Raw genomic sequence first — 18,722 nt, 5'->3', positions numbered from 1 at the left:
GGAGTACAAATGCCTCACCGCGTAGTAAATATCAGGGGTTCAAAAGGGCGACCTCAATGTAGAAAAAAGTTTCAATTTCATCACAAAAATAACAAACTACGAGTATTAAAGTAATACCGCTCAAGTGTAATATAACCAAATTAATGAGTTTGTATAAAATATCAGATTGATCTACATATTGAATTGCCTTAAGAAGTGGTCAACTTAAAAGTCGATCGCCTTAAAAGGCGGGTCAGCCTAGTAGTAAATATGTTTTGTAAACCAACTACACTTTCTGTTAATGTTAACAATCTCTGTCCACTGACACGTTAGCTATCTGGATTGTAATGGCGTTGGTTATCTCGATCCACCGCTCACTCTCTTTGTCGTAGGCAGTACCTCTAGCAAACGCGTCTACAAGTGACGTCTGACTCGAGTGTCCTCTCGCTTTTTCAGTTTTACCTGAGGACGTGGAGGGTGCCAATCTTAGTTCCATACATTTGTGGTACTCCAAAGCATGTTTTCGGCTAAGGTGGTGCAGCAAATTGCTCGTGTTGACAACTTTAGCTCGACAGCATTAGCAGTAAATAGTTGTTTGGTCCACATCCGACCCTTTAAAACCAAAGTATCTCCAGACAACAGACGCGGCTCCTTTTTTTCGGCAAAAGTTCTTCTGACATCATGTTCAATATTATTGTCTGCTACAGCTTCAGTTTCTGAATGTTCTCTGTCCATTTTCACCGCTCAATGCCTCCACTAACGCATATACTCCGTTGCATGCATGTTTAGTGGTGTAACAGTGAAAAAGGTCCCCCCTTAAACAGTTTCCCGCTAATCCATGTTCCGAATGTTGTTTAGGCTATTTAAACCGGTATTGCAGTATAAGAAAAATTCATATCATAACAAAAATAAAAAACAGTTTTCAGTATGAACCGGTATACCTCCCAGCTCTAATACATGGTTTATTCATTGCAGTTCTTGTGTGGCATTTTTCTAATTACCAATTCTCTTTCCTCAAAGTTTCTTAAAGAATAGTTTGATACTTTCAAAATTTTATTTATTTTTTCACCGTCATGGTTTATATTAATTTGCCACAGGACACTGTTCATAAATGGGGCACTTTCTATTAATGTGCAATACATTGCCTGTTCTTCTTGTTGAAAATGTATTTTTTACATCTTAATGTCAGTAAAATTTGTAATGTTGTTCTTAGATGTTGGGGAAAATCCCACTCCACAATACAATCCACATTTTATGGTTCCCCCAATAAAAAGTTCTTTTAGCTTCTTCTGTAAAACCTAAAGCCAAACCAATGGAAAGATGTTGTCCATTGAGCCTAACATGCATACCCTTAGGATATCTGAGTTAGTTTTAGCCTTGTACTAATTTGTGTTGTTCCTGTATTATGGGAAAAGTGCAGCATCACTAATTAGGTCACTCAAATTTTTTTGTGGTGCTGCGGTGTCACCCGTTGCATGGCTGAGCTCAGTTCCTAATTTCGGCTCCTGAGGTGGTGGGTGCAGCAAAGCGCTGTATCAGTACACGCTTCTTAACCTCTCTCTCTCTCTCTCTCTCTCTCTCTATCTGTTCATCTCTAGTGCACCTGTTTCATTACTAACTAGTCAGCCATTGTTCCTTTTCTCATACGTTTTTATATTATTTATGCCATAGTGCTTTGGTGGTTAGAACTACTGCCTCTGAAATCTGGAAACATAGCTTCAATATCCAGCCAGATAATTGTCTGTGAAGTTTGCACTTTTTATTTGTGCTGTATGGGTTTTTCTCCAGGTTCACCCATTTCCTTTCATATTCAAAAGATGTGTATATTAACCTGATTGGCACTTGTACATTGTCCAAAGGAAGAAGCTTGTGTAAATATGCCTGGTGACGGATGGTGTTCATCCAGGGGGGATCATGTCTGTGGCTTAGACTTTCATAATTGGACCCTTCAGAGCAACAAAGCTTGCCAGTCCCATTCACTTCATTCTTACAAAACAGCATGAAGTGTATTACAACTCTATTAGCAGATTTAGAAAACATGGATAAGAATGCATCCATCCATTTTGTTACTTGCTTGTGTGGTTTAGTGTCACAAAGAGCTGTTGTGGATCTCTACATCCAGAAAAGTGAATGTATATATTGAAAAGTAATAATTGTAGTTATTTAACTAAATACTAAAAGATTTACTATTTTAAATCCAAGTAGCAGGAAATGAAAACACTGTGCCATTTTTGTTTGTATTTGTTATTTGTGTTGCATTTAAACTTGGTGTGGTCAACTTTGAATATTTTTATATTAAAATCCTAATGTATAGGAATATGATTGCAAAATCTCAATTCAACCACACATAAGAAAACACTTTTTTTTATACTGGCATATTAAAGATTTTGCTACCAGCTTAAATTGCTGCTGTTGTTTGTCCCATATGATTATCCACTCGTAAGACCCCTCATATGTTCATATGCCCCCTTTTCCACACACCATCTTTGCGGCTCCTTTACTTTTATGGTTATTGTATAATATCATTATGATCATCCAGCTTTCAACATCATGTATAATGTTGTGCAAACTACATACGAGTCCCTCCTTTATTTCTTGTATTTTATGTAGTTATTATATATGTATATGTATACAGTATGTCTATATGCATGTATATGCATGCAGCCCTCAATTTAAAGACTAGTTTTGTATTTGGGTTTTGCTTAAATCGTAACTTGCACAGAAAGTGTGCATTAATGGAAATACAGTGATACCTTGAGATACGAGTTTAAATCGTTCCGTAATCAAGCTCGTAAGTCAAAATTCTCGTATCGCAAATCAGTTTTCCCCATTTAAAATTAGGGTTAGGTTTGTGCCAGTCCCCAAAAAACCACCCCAATTTTTTGTTAAATGTTTTCAACATAAGAAAAATGTATTTATAATGAACAAATATTGTATACAAACAAAATAAAACCTAATACATAAAAGAGAATCTAAAAAAATAAACCGATGTTGGTGAAGGCAATTAGCGTATTGTAATGTTTTTTTCTTTCACTTCACTTTTGCTTAACTTAATTTTCTTCTGCACTAGTTTTTTTCTTTTTTGCCACGCTTTTGTCACTTTCATTCTCAAGGCTTTTCAACAGAAACTTGTCCAAGGAGCTTTGTTTAGTCCTCCCCTTTAGGATGTTTCTGAAATGAGTTAGGCAAGTGGCATTCAATAAAGCCGCTCCACGACCAGTTGTAGCTTTTTCAGGGTGTTTCTTTTCTTTAAAGTTTGAAACTTTTTCCCACGTTGCAAACACTTCCTTTATCTCACTTTAAGAGATAACCTCCTCCATGATACCGATCTCCTGCAGAACCTCCGTATGTTGCCGCGTCCGTAGTTCCATCAACTCCTCCGTCGTCAATACCTCGAAATATGCGGCGACAAGCTCTTTGATGCTTGTATTTAGAATTTTGGCTTTTAACTCAAGGCAAAAAATCGACCTAGTGACGGCTAGGCAATCTCAAAAAACTTGTACGTTGGGGCACTCGTATCTCAAGGTACCACTGTATCTGAAAAAATACATAATGCTTTTTTGCTTACTTTATAGAAATACATTTCAAAGTTATTAATAAAATCAAAGTGAACAGCATTACTGTACTTTAAGTCACACAACTCATTTTAAACTAAATTAAACCAAGGCAAGGTCTAGTTATGTAACAGTGCTGACAAGTCGCATCAGCCTGGGTGTGTCATCACTGAATCACTAACACTGTGAGCTGCCATTTCTGCATTCAAATGAGCAGCTTCTGAACCAGCTGCAGAGGATCCTATAAAAATGGAAAGCCTGCCAAAGTCACCTCGATTTTTATTAGTATGGCTAAGCGAGCTGTCCTTCTGATGACAGTGAGCTACTTAAAAGAGAGACAAAAGAACAAGAATCCCTTGTGTTGCTGCCAGCAAGCACTGGTGTGACACTACTGTATGTTTCCCCTATGCTTAAACATCTGGGGCCTCACATAACGCCGTGCATAGAATTCACACTATAACTTGGCGTGAGCACAAAAGCGGAAATGTGCTTATGCACAAAAAAATCCAGATGCATAAATCTGTACGTTCGCCCACTTCTACGTTCTTCCGCTACATAAATCCTGGTCAGCGTGAAAAGAAATGCATGTGCACACGCCTGCTGTCCCGCCCCGTCTCCTCCCAGAATTACACCTCTTTGAAAATGCAAGCCAATATAAATAGCCCTTAAGCTCTGTGAAAAGGCAATGGCAAAAGCACGGGGGGAAATAGAAGAAGTTCAGCGAATACTGAGTGGAGGCAAGGAAAATGTACTATTTGTTGGTTTAAACAGTGGTATAAACAACAAAAGGAAGTTGATCGAGTGACACAGCGTGTCGGAGAAACTCGAAAGCTCAAGTTCACAAAGTCGCACAGTGCACGAAATAAAAAAAGAAGTTGTCAAATATCAAAGTTGCCACGAAAAGGCGAGTCGTAGCCCACCGTCTGAGTGTCATATGAAAGCTTATTAGGGTACAGAGAAAAGAAAATAGGCACACAGTGGGGAAAAAACACAAAATGTCAACTTTAATCTTGAAATTTCCACTTTAATCACGTAGTTTATTTTGTCATTAAAGTAGAACATCATAAACTTCATCTTAAAATCGTTTAATTTACTAGTTTCTCAAATCCCATCGTAACTAAAGTAGCACGTTAAATGCTTTGTTTTGTATTTGATCTTCTATGTGCTCTATGTGTGTGAATCACTACGTGCTTCTTAAAATGGCCTTTCTCTTCCTCCGACAGGGCACAGAATCCATTACATTCGTGATATTACAGCTCTCTGAATAATTAAAATACTGAGATGTATACGTGATATCATAAGCACGTTATTAAGCATGGGTTTCACGGTGCAATGATTGTGCGCAACCTTCGATGAAATACTTTATTGCAGCAGTACTGTCTCTTTCAAACGTACTAACCTCCAATTCCTGTCCTTACTTTTCTTTCTCCAAATATTCAATCAGCACACAATCAGCTCTGTAATTGATGTTAAGCCATCTGTAAGCTTAGAACGCCGATTCTTCAAAACTTTTAAGGAACATTGAAATATCTTCTTAGTACATGTTTAAATTATTCTATCCTTCCAGTGTCACGCCAGTCCCAGCAAGAATACAGTGCGAGGCAGGAACAATCCATGAACTAGCGCTGTGGCACCATGTCCTCACATGTTTAATTATTAACAATATAAATTATTTAACTGAAGTTTAAGTTTTATCTGTACAATATAATAAATATTTTGCTGCATTTTATGTTAAAAATGATATCGTCATCATATATAAATACTTTATTAAGTGGCTCAGGTTGTGCAATATTATAAGTGTATCGCGAATTTACAGTGAGGTAATTATACTTATGCAGTAAGTACAAACAGTTCTACAAGGAGCACTTGATGGACTGATTGAGTGCGTTTATAGTTCTTGGGATGAAACTGTTTCTGAACCGCGAGGTTAGTACAGGAAAGGTTTGAAATGTTTGCCATGTGAAAAGCAGTTCAATAGACAGCATGGCTGAGGCAGCATGTGCTTGATGCTGTATACTGATAATTCTCTTTCCGATCAGCTGCTCTGAGTGGTGCAGTGAGAGTAATATGGAAAAAGATGATCCGCTGTGGCAACCCCTAACGGGAGCAGCTGAAGGAAGAAGAAGAAGAAGGTGCAGTGAGAGTAACAACACTAAAGCAACTATGGTATTTAGAATAGTTTAACCATTCTGTGGACCATTATATTGTTACAGGTTAATTACAATCAGATGCATTAAACTAATAAACAATATGCGGTTAATTTCAGTGTATTTATAAAACCGCATCAGGGATGTGGATCTAAAAAAGAAAGGGAAACCACACTGGAACAGTAGCACTGCTTTGACGCTGGGTGCCGCCATTCTGCAAAACCAAGCACAGAACTTGCGTACGCCAGGGTATGAGCTGCTGTGGAAATGTGTGTGGCTTTACGGCAAGTTTAGATTTTATACATCGTGATTTGAACGTGGAAACAGGCTTACGCAACATTTTTGTGTGTACACACTGTTTATACATGAGGCCTCTGGAGTTTTTGATGATGCAATACCTCACAGAGTTGGAAAAGGTACAAAGATTGCATGACTTGTCAACACTAACTGACTGTTGATCCTTCAATATAGTTGTGCTTTGTTTTAACTGAGAGGTTGCTATCTGTCCCAGCAGCAGTACTCCTTGAGATGTCATGGCTGGAACACATTCTTGGAATGCTGGGGATTACAGACTGCAGGCTCTGCTTCCCCTCAGCTAAGTGAACTTTTTCCTGTTTAGCTGCTCACCTGCGACAGAGCATACGTTCAGTGATATGTGCATTGATTGCTCAGGGGTCACAGATTGTTGCCTGTGCTTTATGTTGTTTTGTAAATTAATTCCAGTATTAATTTGGGACTAACTTACTTTTCTTACATTAACTCGGCTCCTTAATTTTTGTCTAATTTGGAAGAATTCTCGATCATATGTTTATTCAACAGTGGTCAAATCTGTTATTTAAAATATGGCAACTCCTCTGTAGCTAGAGTGGTGGCTCTGAGGCTATTGATTTGCATCAGCCATTGGAAGTTTGCCGGTTTGAATCTCGTAAAACACCAGAAGTGACTCTACTCTGTTGGGCCCTTGAGCAAGGCCTTTAACCTGCAATTGCTTAGTCCTGGGTATGACGTTAATCTGCACCCAGCTCTGCAAGCAGGTCTTCCAAGTTGCAGGAAAAACCTAACAGTCTTCAGTGTGGTGCTGAGGTGTCACCCGTTGCACGGCTGCACTCTGATCTCAGTCCGGGTGGTTCGTCGTGTGGTGGGTGCAGTGATGTGCTGTAATCGGCGTGTGCTCCCAACCTCCTCCTCCTCCTCCTCCTCCTCTGGGATGTAGATTTTTTTTTTTTAAACTTGCAGTGTAGTCTTAAACCTTCGTTTTCTCCTGTCTATTCAACTGTATGTTTTTAGTGAGCAATAGAGGAGAACAATTACTGGTTGAGAGAAATGTAAAATGTAATGTTTAAACTTAATAAATTATTCTGCAGGTTTACACAGAGGCCCAATGGTGTTTTGTAATAGGGACAATAAAACGAAAATATTTCTGTAACAACAATTATAAGCACTTAGCTAACTAATTTTCCTGATGTCTATTTAGTCTGCCCCTTAAAATATAAAAACAAACAAACAAACAAACAAAACTCCAGAATCCCCAGGCCCACTCACGAGCTTGTGCTTTGTCCAGCCCTCACTGGTCATTCAGAACAAAAGTAGTGTGAAAGGCGTGAGACAATGTGAGCACTTATGAGCTCCCAGATGAACCAGGGAAGAGTCAGAGACAAGTGAAGATGAGCTGGTACCTAAATAAGATGCAATGTGCCTCAAGCAGAAGTCAAATGTCAACTGATGCTGCGACTAAACGTAACACAAGCAGCTTGTTTTGTTACCTGAAACGTGAAACACGACAATGTTGTGGAATACACAGAACTAAAAAAAGATAGAAACTGACAAACGCACTCATAGCCAAAGTGACCTCACAAAGCAACAATTTTTCCTTCCATTTCCTACACCTTATCCAGTGCAGGGCTATAAGAAAGTTTCAGCTTGTCCCATCAGGTGCAAGGCAGAGGAAAATTCCTGGACAAAGTGACAGTATATTGTGCACACAAACACACACACAGAGCATCTGGGACTCGAACCCAGTCTCCCTGTTATGAGGCAGCAGCACTCCTATCGTGTCACTGTGCCTCCCCGCAGAATAGCAACTACCACTGTAACACTATTTCATACTATTTTCAAAGTTCACAAAGATATAAAAAAATAATTTTGTGTTTTTTTTTTAATGGTAAACCAGGCAATATTTGCTTGAATTTAAGTATAAAATATAGAGAAAAGCCAAGCAAAGTTACACCTTTTATTGGCTAACTAAAAGGATTACAATATGCAAGCTTTCAAGGCAACTCAGGCCCCTTCTTCAGGCAAACATATAATCATAAAATATATACATATATATATTTTTTTAGAAGATACATATTTCTAGCATGATTTTGTTGAAAATGTACAAGACATGAGAAACCTAGATTTAGTTTGCATTATATAATCTATTACATATTCAATATTTTAAATGTGCTTTGTACAGCATGTTAAAATATTTCGTAAATAAACAAGACCTGCGGTGGGCTGGCGCCCTGCCCGGGGTTTGTTTCCTGCCTTGCGCCCTGTGTTGGCTCCAGCAGAACCCCGTGACCCTGTAGTTAGGATATAGCGGGTTGGATGATGGATGGATGGATAAACAAGACATTGAGATGAGGTGTCTACAGCTTTAATAGTTTTGCATGTTTAAAATAATCTTTCAGCTTATCGTGTAATAAATACACTTGTTTAGATATCTCGGTACTATGACAACTAAACTCTGTTTAAAAATACCACTTTAATTATTTTAAACTTTGGTTTAAATATATACATAATATTTATCACCATTGATTTAAATGTGTGGCAGCACGGTGGCGCAGTGAGTAGCACTGCTGCCTCACAGTTAGGAGACCCGGGTTCACTTCCCAGGTCATCCATGTGTGGAGTTTGCATGTTCCCCCCCGTGTTTGCGTGGGTTTCCACCCACAGTCCAAAGGCATGCAGGTTAGGTGCATTGGCGATTTGTAAATTGTCCCTGGTGTGTGCTTGGTGTGTGGGTGTGAGTGCCCTGCGGTGGGCTGGCACCCTGCCCAGAGTTTTTCCTGCCTTGCGCCCTGTGTTGGCTGGGATTGGCTCCAGCAGACCTCCGTGACCCTGTAGTTAGGATATATGGATGGATTGATGGATTTAAATGTGTTAAATTTTGTCAATACTCATTTGCGGTCATATTGCCCAACCATGCTTTATAATCGGCCTACTTTTTATATGACCTTATTTGCACATACTTTATCAATTTATATCCAAGTCTACCTTACAATGAAAAATTATACTAGTTTGCTCAGATCCTCTCACTGTGAAACTAACTATTTGAATTACGTGATATTTCACCTCATTTTGAGGAAGTACAGGATGCCCATATAGTGTTCCTGTGGCTTTCTGAGTTGCTTATGAAACATGATGATTAGCAGAGGATATGCATAAACATAAAATATCCCGTCTTAACCCTTAAGTGAGGGTACATCCTATTTGTCATTTAACTTTTCTCTTCTGAAAAAACACCATTATTTTTAATTTTCAATTTGTTTTGCTTGATTCTAAGGCTCGTCTGTCATCGGATTTTGATGTTGATCTATTTTCTACAATGCAAGATTTTAGGGAAAAATAAAAGCTGTAGGATTAGAAAGCATATGATACATGAAAAGCTGTCATGTTAATATGTTTAACATTATATACACGCAAAGGAAGCTTTTCCAAAAATAATTTGTATTCAAGATTTAAGTCCTTTACCTTTCCAAATATTCCTAGAAACTTTTGTCATGTAACTCATAAATGACTTCAATTAATAAAAGGACACCACCACACATACTGTCACAACTATAAATTAAAGCTCTGCATAGATGGCTTCATTTCTCAACACAGAGGTAATTTAACTTGTTTATTGTCTGGCACACCAAAAACCTACACAGGATAAAGCTTCAATTCCAACTGTCCAGGAAAGGCAAATGCACAGCCTTACTGATCTCAAGATTTGATCACCATTTGTTTTCAGTAATGTATTTTCCTTTCAGTAAAGATCACTCTGAGGTAGGTGGGAAGTTAAAGCAAATTATTTTGGCCACAGGGTTTCTGGAGGTGATGAAATACAGTAAATAAAGTTTCACCTGCCTCGGGATCTTGCACAGGTCTGTTAATTTAACATTCCCTGACTTCACTCTCTTTCTGGAACAGACCCCTGATTAGCACTACATAGCAAGGGGCATAAAATTAATGGTAATAATAACAGTAATAATAATAATACATTTTATTTATATAGCGCCTTTCCTATGCTCAGTGTAATCTAGCAGTAAAGATACAATGAATAAATAGTCAATGCAAAACAATGAAGCATTTTCATAATATTCTCATTATAGTTGTCATATAGCACTCCTCAAATGAAAATTCTGCCGTTTTTTTTTTTTTAATTTTATTTTAATACATGCATGCGCAAATCTGGCTGGAGTAATGACATCAAGTATGTGCAAAGCAGATGGGAGAGCGATGTAAAATGTGAAGTGGAGTATGTGTACAGTATATACACGTGGCATTTCTTAAAGTTCTGTGATATCAACTGACCTTGCAAAGCATCATGAGGCACAGAGGCAAAAAAATGTTTGTCCAAGACGACCGCATTGCAAATTTAAAAATAAAAAATATTCTGCGAATAGGACACCAACAAACACCACAAATGCTTTGGTGAGTTTTGCCAGTCAACGCTATGTATCACAAAATAATAATTATTGATTCTTTATAGCAAAGTGATTTCATGTATTGTCAGCCCCTCCCCCCCCCAATATTTTCAATTAGCAACGACTTTCACATCGTTGGTGTTGGGTTGGATAATAATGTGGTTGAAAGCTTTGTAAGTTACGGTCTTTACAGACAGATGAAATACTTGTAACTGCGTTTGCTCAAAGTTTCCAAAATTCTGCAGCTTCAGCTTACTTCATAGGAGCATTCAGCCAATTGTATGCAATATAATTCACAGTCCAAGTATTCTCACTTTAAACGTTTTAGTAAAGTTCAGAACAAACAGTTCACACTAACATAAAACAGAAAAATTAATATTACAAAGAGAAAAAAATAATTGTATAAGATGTTTAAGGTTTAAATGTCGTATTACATTTTGTGTAAAAAAAAAAAAACAGTTGAGAAATTGTATGCCAGTGTTCTGTTTGTAAGATAATTTAACAGTCCGTGCTCCTTGCTGAGGGAATACCAATATTAAGGAAGGTATCAGATCCCTTGGACTGTTATTTGAGAAAATAAAAAATAATTCAGCTTTTGAAATGAAATAAAAGTATTTTTGGTCCTAAAATTAGGGTGTGATTACTGTAATGCAAACTGTATTATAAGAGAGAGTCCATGGTGCTCCAGTGACATAAAGTAAAACCTTTTGTTAACAGATTACATTTTAAAGTGTCCCCACTGCATAGTTGAATGAATGAATGAATGAATGAATGAATGAATGAATGATTATTTTGGGACTAATTTTTATATATATATATATATATATATATATATATATATATATATATATATATATATATATATATATATGTATGTATGTATGTATGTATGTATGTGTGTGTGTGTGTGTATATATATATATATATATGTATTCACGGCATTCGGTGTTTGAATCACAATCTGATTCTATGGGTGGTTACCTACCAGGTAACGCTTGTGGTTGGTCTGCAAGTCAGCAAACATCCGCCATGGTGCCCTCTTCAGTTGTGAAAGGCAGATCATAGAATGTTGCATAGTTTGAGCACAGAATTAGAGCGAAACACATGTTGTGTACTGTTTGCATTATTTGACAGTAAAACTATGTATATATATATATATATATATATATATATATCTCACATATCATTTAAAATTCTAATACAATTGCACATGTTAACTGTTTTTTTTTGCTCTTTACAGGTTATGGCCACACAACTCCACTATCAGACAGTGGAAAGGCGTTTTCGATCTTCTTTGCTCTTCTGGGAGTACCCTTCACCATGCTTATTCTGACCGCCTCTGTGCAACGCCTCATGTATTTCTTCACATACATTCCAATTGGCCGGTGTCAGCAGCGTTCTGGATGGCAGCACAAGGCAGCTTCCAAGGTCCATTTTATTGTTGTGGCTTTAATTTCAGTGATATGCTTTTTTGTTATACCAGCTGCGATCTTCAGCTCCATTGAGCAGACCTGGAGTTACCTTGATTCATTCTACTTTTGCTTCATCTCGCTCTGCACTATTGGACTGGGCGACTTTGTGCCAGGAGAACAATATGGCCAAAAGCTGCGTCCTCTTTATAAGATATCTGTTGTAGGTATGTGCCTTGGTCTTTTTTCATTTTCTGCTTCTCCACATTTAGTCTAAGTGTTAGTGATAATTCCACACCTTTATTCCTAGGTAAGTTAGAATTTTCTGCCAAATAATACATGAAATGATGTAAAGCCTAAGAATGTGTTACTCAAGGGTTCCCACTTGAGAAACTTCTTTCAAAATATTTACATAATCAGGTACATTTAAAATCATTGTGTAAATCTGCAATTAAACACGTACTATACCAGTTATACAGGATGCGTATAAAAATGAAAATTATATTAAAGGGGGTAAAGTCGTTCAGATGGCATGTCTTAAGGCATTTTTAAAATGAGACATCAACATAGTTGATTAAATGCCTTTCACAGAAATACTTGTTATAATTTATTAGGGTGTCATAAAAATGTAAATTTCTTTTGAAATGTATAAACATAATGTTTGTGTGAGTATAAACTTCATAGTGTTTTGTAATGATCTAACTAAGTTGAAATTCAAATTAAAAGTACTGTGCACATTAACCTACACAATTCAGATTTATTTTTCTGGTCAAATTTTTATATTTTCATATGACCAATATTCACTACATGTGTTCAAAAGAACAGGAAGGAAATAACACCCAGAAAAATATTACATACTTCTTACACTAATGGCATCACTTAACAATACTGTATAGACAATTGGAAACAATGATGAAAATGAAAGAGAGCCGTCTTAATGGAGCCAACAGCAAAGCAGCAATCCGTGTATTTACGTGTGCGTTTTTTAACCCAGTTATTCACTGAAACCTTGTTTCTAGTATACCATCTTAAATCATTTTTCTGGTTAGAGAAACCAGCTTAATAGACAGAGATTTGATTGCGAGTAAACTTGGTGATTTGGCCATGTAAACTCTTAACCGGGTTACAGTTAAGAATGTCGTAGTCTGCGACTGTCAGCTGTGCTCTGTTTGCCTTCTTAGCCTCACATGCACCTTCAGCCGTCACAAAGATGAATATCCTGAGACAAATGCTTGGGAGATCACATTATTCCTTTTCCTGGTTGAAGTAATCTGTCTCAGCATTTCAGAAATCAATACATTTACGCTGATGGACTGAATGTACAGTACTAAGCTTAGCAGCAAAATCTCCGGAGCAGTGTTATGGTAACACATTAATATGTCCACTACTGCATTAAGTAATCTCATTAATTATTTTATTGAAGTACAAATACCTGCATTATTATTGTCCCAGCAGCCTGGGTGCAAGGCAAGAAGCACAAGTACTGGTGTGCTGCTCCTTTGCAGGACTCGGTCGCACAGCCAATCAGTAAAGAGTGTGCTACACGCAATCTGGTGACGGGAACATATTACTAAAATGTGTTTTAATCCAGCTATCTGCCATATGATTGTTAAAACCATGTGATCTGGTAAATCAGTATCCATACCATAACTCACGAGATGTAAAAAGGGAGTGGATGTTTATTTACTTCACAGCACATAAAGGGTCAAATCTTATATATAAACGTGTGTGTGTGTCAGGCTGCAACATGAAGTTTAAAGAAAGAAACTCTGTTGCCAAAGAGAAACCGCAGAGGAAAGAGAAAGTCACTTGGCCACTAATACACAAGCGAGGCGAGCACATCGGCAAAACAAAACCTCCGAGGAGAGAGAAACTCGCTTAGCCGTTGATAGACAACAGAGGAGAGCACATCGGCAATTTGAAACTGCAGAGGAAAGAGAACCTCGCTTAACTGCTAACAGATAGATACTTTATTAACCCCAAGGGGAAATTTACATACTCCAGCGGCAGCATACTGATAAAAAACAATATTAAAGAGTGATAAAAATGCAGGTAAAACAGACAATAACTTTGTATAATGTTAACGTTTACCCAAGGGTGGAATTAAAGAGTCACATAGTGTGGCGGAGGAACGATCTCCTCAGTCTGTCAGTGGAGCAGGATGGTGACAGCAGTCTGTCGCTGAAGCTACTCCTCTGTCTGGAGATGATCCTGTTCAGTGGATGCAGTGGATTCTCCATGATTGACAGGAGCCTGCTCAGTGCCCGTTGTTCTGCCACGGATGTCAAACTGTTCAGCTCCATGCCTACAATAAAGCCTGCCTTCCTCACCAGTTTGTCCAGGCGTGAGGCGTCCGTTTTCTTTATGCTGTCTCCCCAGCACACTACCGCTCGCCACAACCATCTGATAGAACATCTGCAGCATCTTATTGCAGATGTTGAAGGACGCCAGCCTTCTAAAGAAGTATAATCGGCTCTGCCCTCTCTTGCACAGAGCATCAGTATTGGCAGTCCAGTCCAATTTGTCATCCAGCTGCACTCCCAGGTATTTATAGGTCTGCACCCTCTGCACACAGTCACTTGTGATGATCACGGGGTCCATGAGGGGCCTGGGCCTCCTAAAATCCACCACCAGCTCCTTGGTTTTGCTGGTGTTGAATTGTAGGCTGGTGTTGGTTAGGTTCTTATACTCCTCCTCCTGCCCACTCCTGATGCAGCCCACGATAGCAGTGTCATCAGCGAACTTTTGCACGTGGCAGGACTCCGAGTTGTATTGGAAGTCCAATGTATACAGTATATGCGGGCGGCATGGTGGTGCAGTGGGGAGACCCGGGTTCGCTTCCCAGGTCCACCCTGCGTGGAGTTTGCATGTTCTCCCCGTGTCTGTGTGGGTTTCCTCCCACAGTCCAAATACATGCAGGTTAGATGCATTGGTGATTCTAAATTGTCCCTAGTTGGTGTGTGTGCACCCTGCGGTGGGCTGGCGCCCCGCCTGGAGTTTGTTTCCTTCCTTGCACCCTGTGTTGGCTGGGATTGGCTCCAGCAGACCCCTGTGACCCCGTAGTTAGGATATAGCGGGATGGATGGATGTATATAGGCTGAACAGGACCGGAGAAACACTCAAAAATTATTACATGCGATTGATTGATTGAAGTGCCAGAGTCCATGGTTTCTAGGAGCCCAGGCTTACACAGCTAGTGTATTTATAAAATGATCATGCTTGGCTATATCTCAGGTCACTTTCATAAAGGTTGATGTATGGGCTTTGGATTTAATAATAAATGCTAGCCAGTCAAATGTACAGTTTTCTTAAAAAAAAGAAAAAGTAATTCACTGTTTATGCATGACATAACATATTTAGTTAGTTAGTTTCATTAGTTATTACTTACAAAAAGAAGGTTACTTTTAAAAGAAACAGAAGTGTACTTGCCCATGTAAACGCAGATTTAAAAAAAAATAACAGGTTCCTGCCTTAAGCGGGTTACTCCCCTTATCACGGTTTTGTGTGTTGTCCTGCTTTTTAAATCAGTCGTTCACTTCTCTTACTCCTCAGGTAGGTCAGTTTCTATGCTGATCTATTTCACTAACTTTTGCGTGGAAGTGTTTCATCACAGGGTAACCTGTGACATCCAGGCCAATATCTCCTTAACAAGAATAAAAAAGGATAACCTTTTCACTTCCATGCCAATATCTCCTCAGTCACCGTTTATCAAGCTTGCTGAAGTTTCTGCCTGCACTCTAAAAATAATTCAGGTCTTTTCTATGAGCCGTGATATTCAACATAACAAACACTTGGGTATGTGGGGCGTTTTCTTTTAACCTTGAGTATAAACCAGGGGGTCTCCAACCTTTTTTTCCCCTGAGAGCTACTTCTATAAAATGAAAATGGCCGAGAGCTCCTCATGTCTTCTAACGTTTATTCTCATAGATTATTTCAACCCAAACAAACTGAATAAGCGTGTCTGGCATGAACATTTACAAAATGTTGGTGTCCACAATTCACATTTTGCATTAAAACATCACAAAATATTTAGTTCACCTGCAAGTGCATTTTGTATGTCTGTATGCATTTTCTAGTGTATCACACACTATTGAGTTAAAACATGAATGCTGTCAGAACAAAACAATGCAATTCCAAATCCACAGATATGACTTCTTCATTTGTCATTGTGTTCCATGTCACTGTGTCACTTTATTCGCAGGTCCAGTCACATGTGTGATGTGTTTTTTAGTTAGTCAGATGACTGGCACTGAGGTGTCTGGTGGAGTGGAGCCACTGAGGTTCACTCTTATGGAGTCATTTAAATGTTCGTCTGCCAGTCTTGTTCTGAACTTTGACTTATGACGTTCATGTCAGACTCACAGAGGTATGGAGACCCAAACAGAGCAGACATTTTCAGAGAGAGCTGCTTGGTGAAGATTCTTATAGTTATCTGGCTCTACTAAGCTCCAGAAATGTTGTTGAGACTTTAACTGCACATTATTTTGAAGGTTTACTAATATAGAATATATAAAATCCAATGTCTGTCTGTATGTACACTTTTCATGAGAGAACTACTTTACGGATTTAAATTTTTTTTTTCTATAATTTGCTTGAACATTCCGGTTGATTTTGCGACTTTTCTCATTTTGCTATGTATCAGAGTTCACTTGCCGTGCCGATTTATTTGTGCAAATCCGAGATCCACGCAGCGGGCCCCGGTGTTGCTCTCCTCACTCACTCACTTGCCAGCCTCGGGGCGTCTTCCTTAACTCCGCTTAGCTAGCGAATGAGAGAACAACTGAATTCAACTTTGTATGAGATTTAAAATAAATTGTTACTTACTGTAGGTCTTGATGAGTTTGAGTCTGGATATTCTCTTAAGTGTACGTCACATTGACAAGATAGATTGTTATTCAGATTGTGGATCATGATAGGAAATTTTGGAAAGATCGCCCACCCCTAATTTAATCAATCAAGTTTTCAGATTTATGTAGGATTCATTAACCCTTTGGAGAGCTACTTGGAAAGGGGCTGAGAACTACTGGTAGCTCGCGAGTGATGCGTTGGAGACCCCTGGTATGAACCAGTGACTGCACAACTTTCTGAAAGCACCTGCTTTTACCAGACTTTTTTATATTGTATTTACTAATAGAGTCAATACTTTAACAAGAAAATTAATCATTTAATTGGTGAACTGTTTGTGCAAGCAAAGTACCAAATAAAACACAAACAAGGCTTTTAATTTGTCTTTGCCTCTGTGGATATGATTGATGGATAAACCCTTTTTAGTTACACCAGCAACTTTTTCATCAAATATTTTCTTAGGCCTTTTCCTTCAAATATCCAGCCAACAATCCATTATCCAACCTGCTATATCCTAACTATAGGGTCATGGGGGGGGTCTGCTGGAGCCAATCCTGGCCAACACAGGGTGCAAGGCAGGAAACAAACCCTGGGCAGCCCACCACAGAGCGCGCACACACACACACACACCAAGCACACACTGGGGACAATTTAGGATCACCAGTCCACCTAACCTGCATGTCTTTGGACTGTGGGAGGAAACCCATGCAGACATGGGGAGAACATGCAAACAACACGCAGGGAGGACCCGGGAAGCGAACCCGGGGTCTCCTAACTGTGAGGCAGCAGTGCTATCACTGTGCCGCCCTCCTTCAAATATCTTAATTTAAAATCTGTAGTTTAGCTTATAATGAGGTGCCATACCCCCACCAACTACCATTAAACCTGTGATCTCCCTGTGGTACGTTGTGTTTTAATATTGCAATTAATCAGTAATGTAAAAAAAATGTTTTCAGCATCAAAAATACCATATAAACATAGTCACATGAGTTGCATCTTAAGAATCAGAATGAATTTAGTAAGTGTAACCCTTCAACATAATGTAGTGTTGCCTGTTCTTGTTGTTTGATGATTTACTAGCTCAGGACATTTCCAAAGACAATGGGCCTCAGTTATATTGCTGTTGGTTAACTGGATGTGTAAGAAGTACGATGTAACTAACTCGGTACTTTTTGAATGCAATATTTGTGTTTTTTTTTTTTCTTCTTTCTTTTTTTACCAGGACTAGGCTAATATTAGTTCACTGAAACTCCTTACTCGGAAATATCCTGCATACAATTTCACATGACTAAAATATTCCTGCCATTGATCATCCATCCATTTTCCAACCCGCTGAATCCGAACACAGGGTCACTGGGGTCTGCTGGAGCCAATCCCAGCCAGCACAAGGCAGGAACCAATCCCGGGCAGGGTGCCAACCCACCGCAGGACACACACAAACACACCCACACACACTACGGCCAATTTAGAATCGCCAATCCACCTAACCTGCATGTCTTTGGACTGTGGGAGGAAACCCACGCAGACACGGGGAGAACATGCAAACTCCACGCAGGGAGGACTCGGGAAACAAACCCGGGTCTCCTAACTGCGAGGTAGCAGCGCTACTACTGTAACACAGTGCTGCCCTGCCATTGATCAATTAAATAATAATACCTGACATTTAGCTTTTTTTTAATATTTAAATTATGATTGGGGTGAGGTGTTAGAAGTGGAAAAATTGCAAATTAGTAGTCCATTATATAATGAAAAATTCAAATGTGAATATAGCTGTGTGTAATATAACTGGGTTCTTATAGTCTGATGTTCTCTTTGATCCTGTAATTGTAAAACGAGTTTAAGAAAGTAGAAAGAGGACTAAGAATGTTTAGCCAGCATCACACAAGGAATCCCGGGCATTCACGAGTTACCTAGGAATCTAATGGTGTTTGCTTGTTCTCACTGCTCAGGGTTATCCATTACATTCCTAGGCTGATTACATTCCCATGTGGTGCTCTTGGGTTGTGTGGAGTCGAGGGAAAGGAGAGCCTACACGTTGTTAAAACTTCCAGGATTGATGAAACTTTAAAAAAAAAAACTGAGCAACTTAACTCATAATCCCTTATTTATTTAGGA

The 18,722-nt window shown here is 38.8% G+C and overlaps 1 protein-coding gene across 1 annotated transcript in view; it reads left to right on the top strand.

Moving 5' to 3' along the window:
* kcnk6 (potassium channel, subfamily K, member 6) overlaps positions 1-18,722 on the top strand; it is a 51,126-nt gene that overhangs the window by 27,655 nt on the left and 4,749 nt on the right. The window contains exon 2 of the mRNA XM_039768174.1: positions 11,594-11,989. Within this exon, the coding sequence (XP_039624108.1) occupies positions 11,594-11,989 (396 nt within the window). The remainder of the gene's footprint in view (positions 1-11,593; positions 11,990-18,722) is intronic.

The sequence above is a fragment of the Polypterus senegalus genome, chromosome 11 (genome assembly GCF_016835505.1).
Source record: "Polypterus senegalus isolate Bchr_013 chromosome 11, ASM1683550v1, whole genome shotgun sequence".
Lineage (NCBI taxonomy): Eukaryota > Metazoa > Chordata > Cladistia > Polypteriformes > Polypteridae > Polypterus > Polypterus senegalus.
The sequence above is the reverse complement of the archived record's forward strand: the minus strand, read 5'-3'. Positions and strand labels throughout refer to the sequence as shown.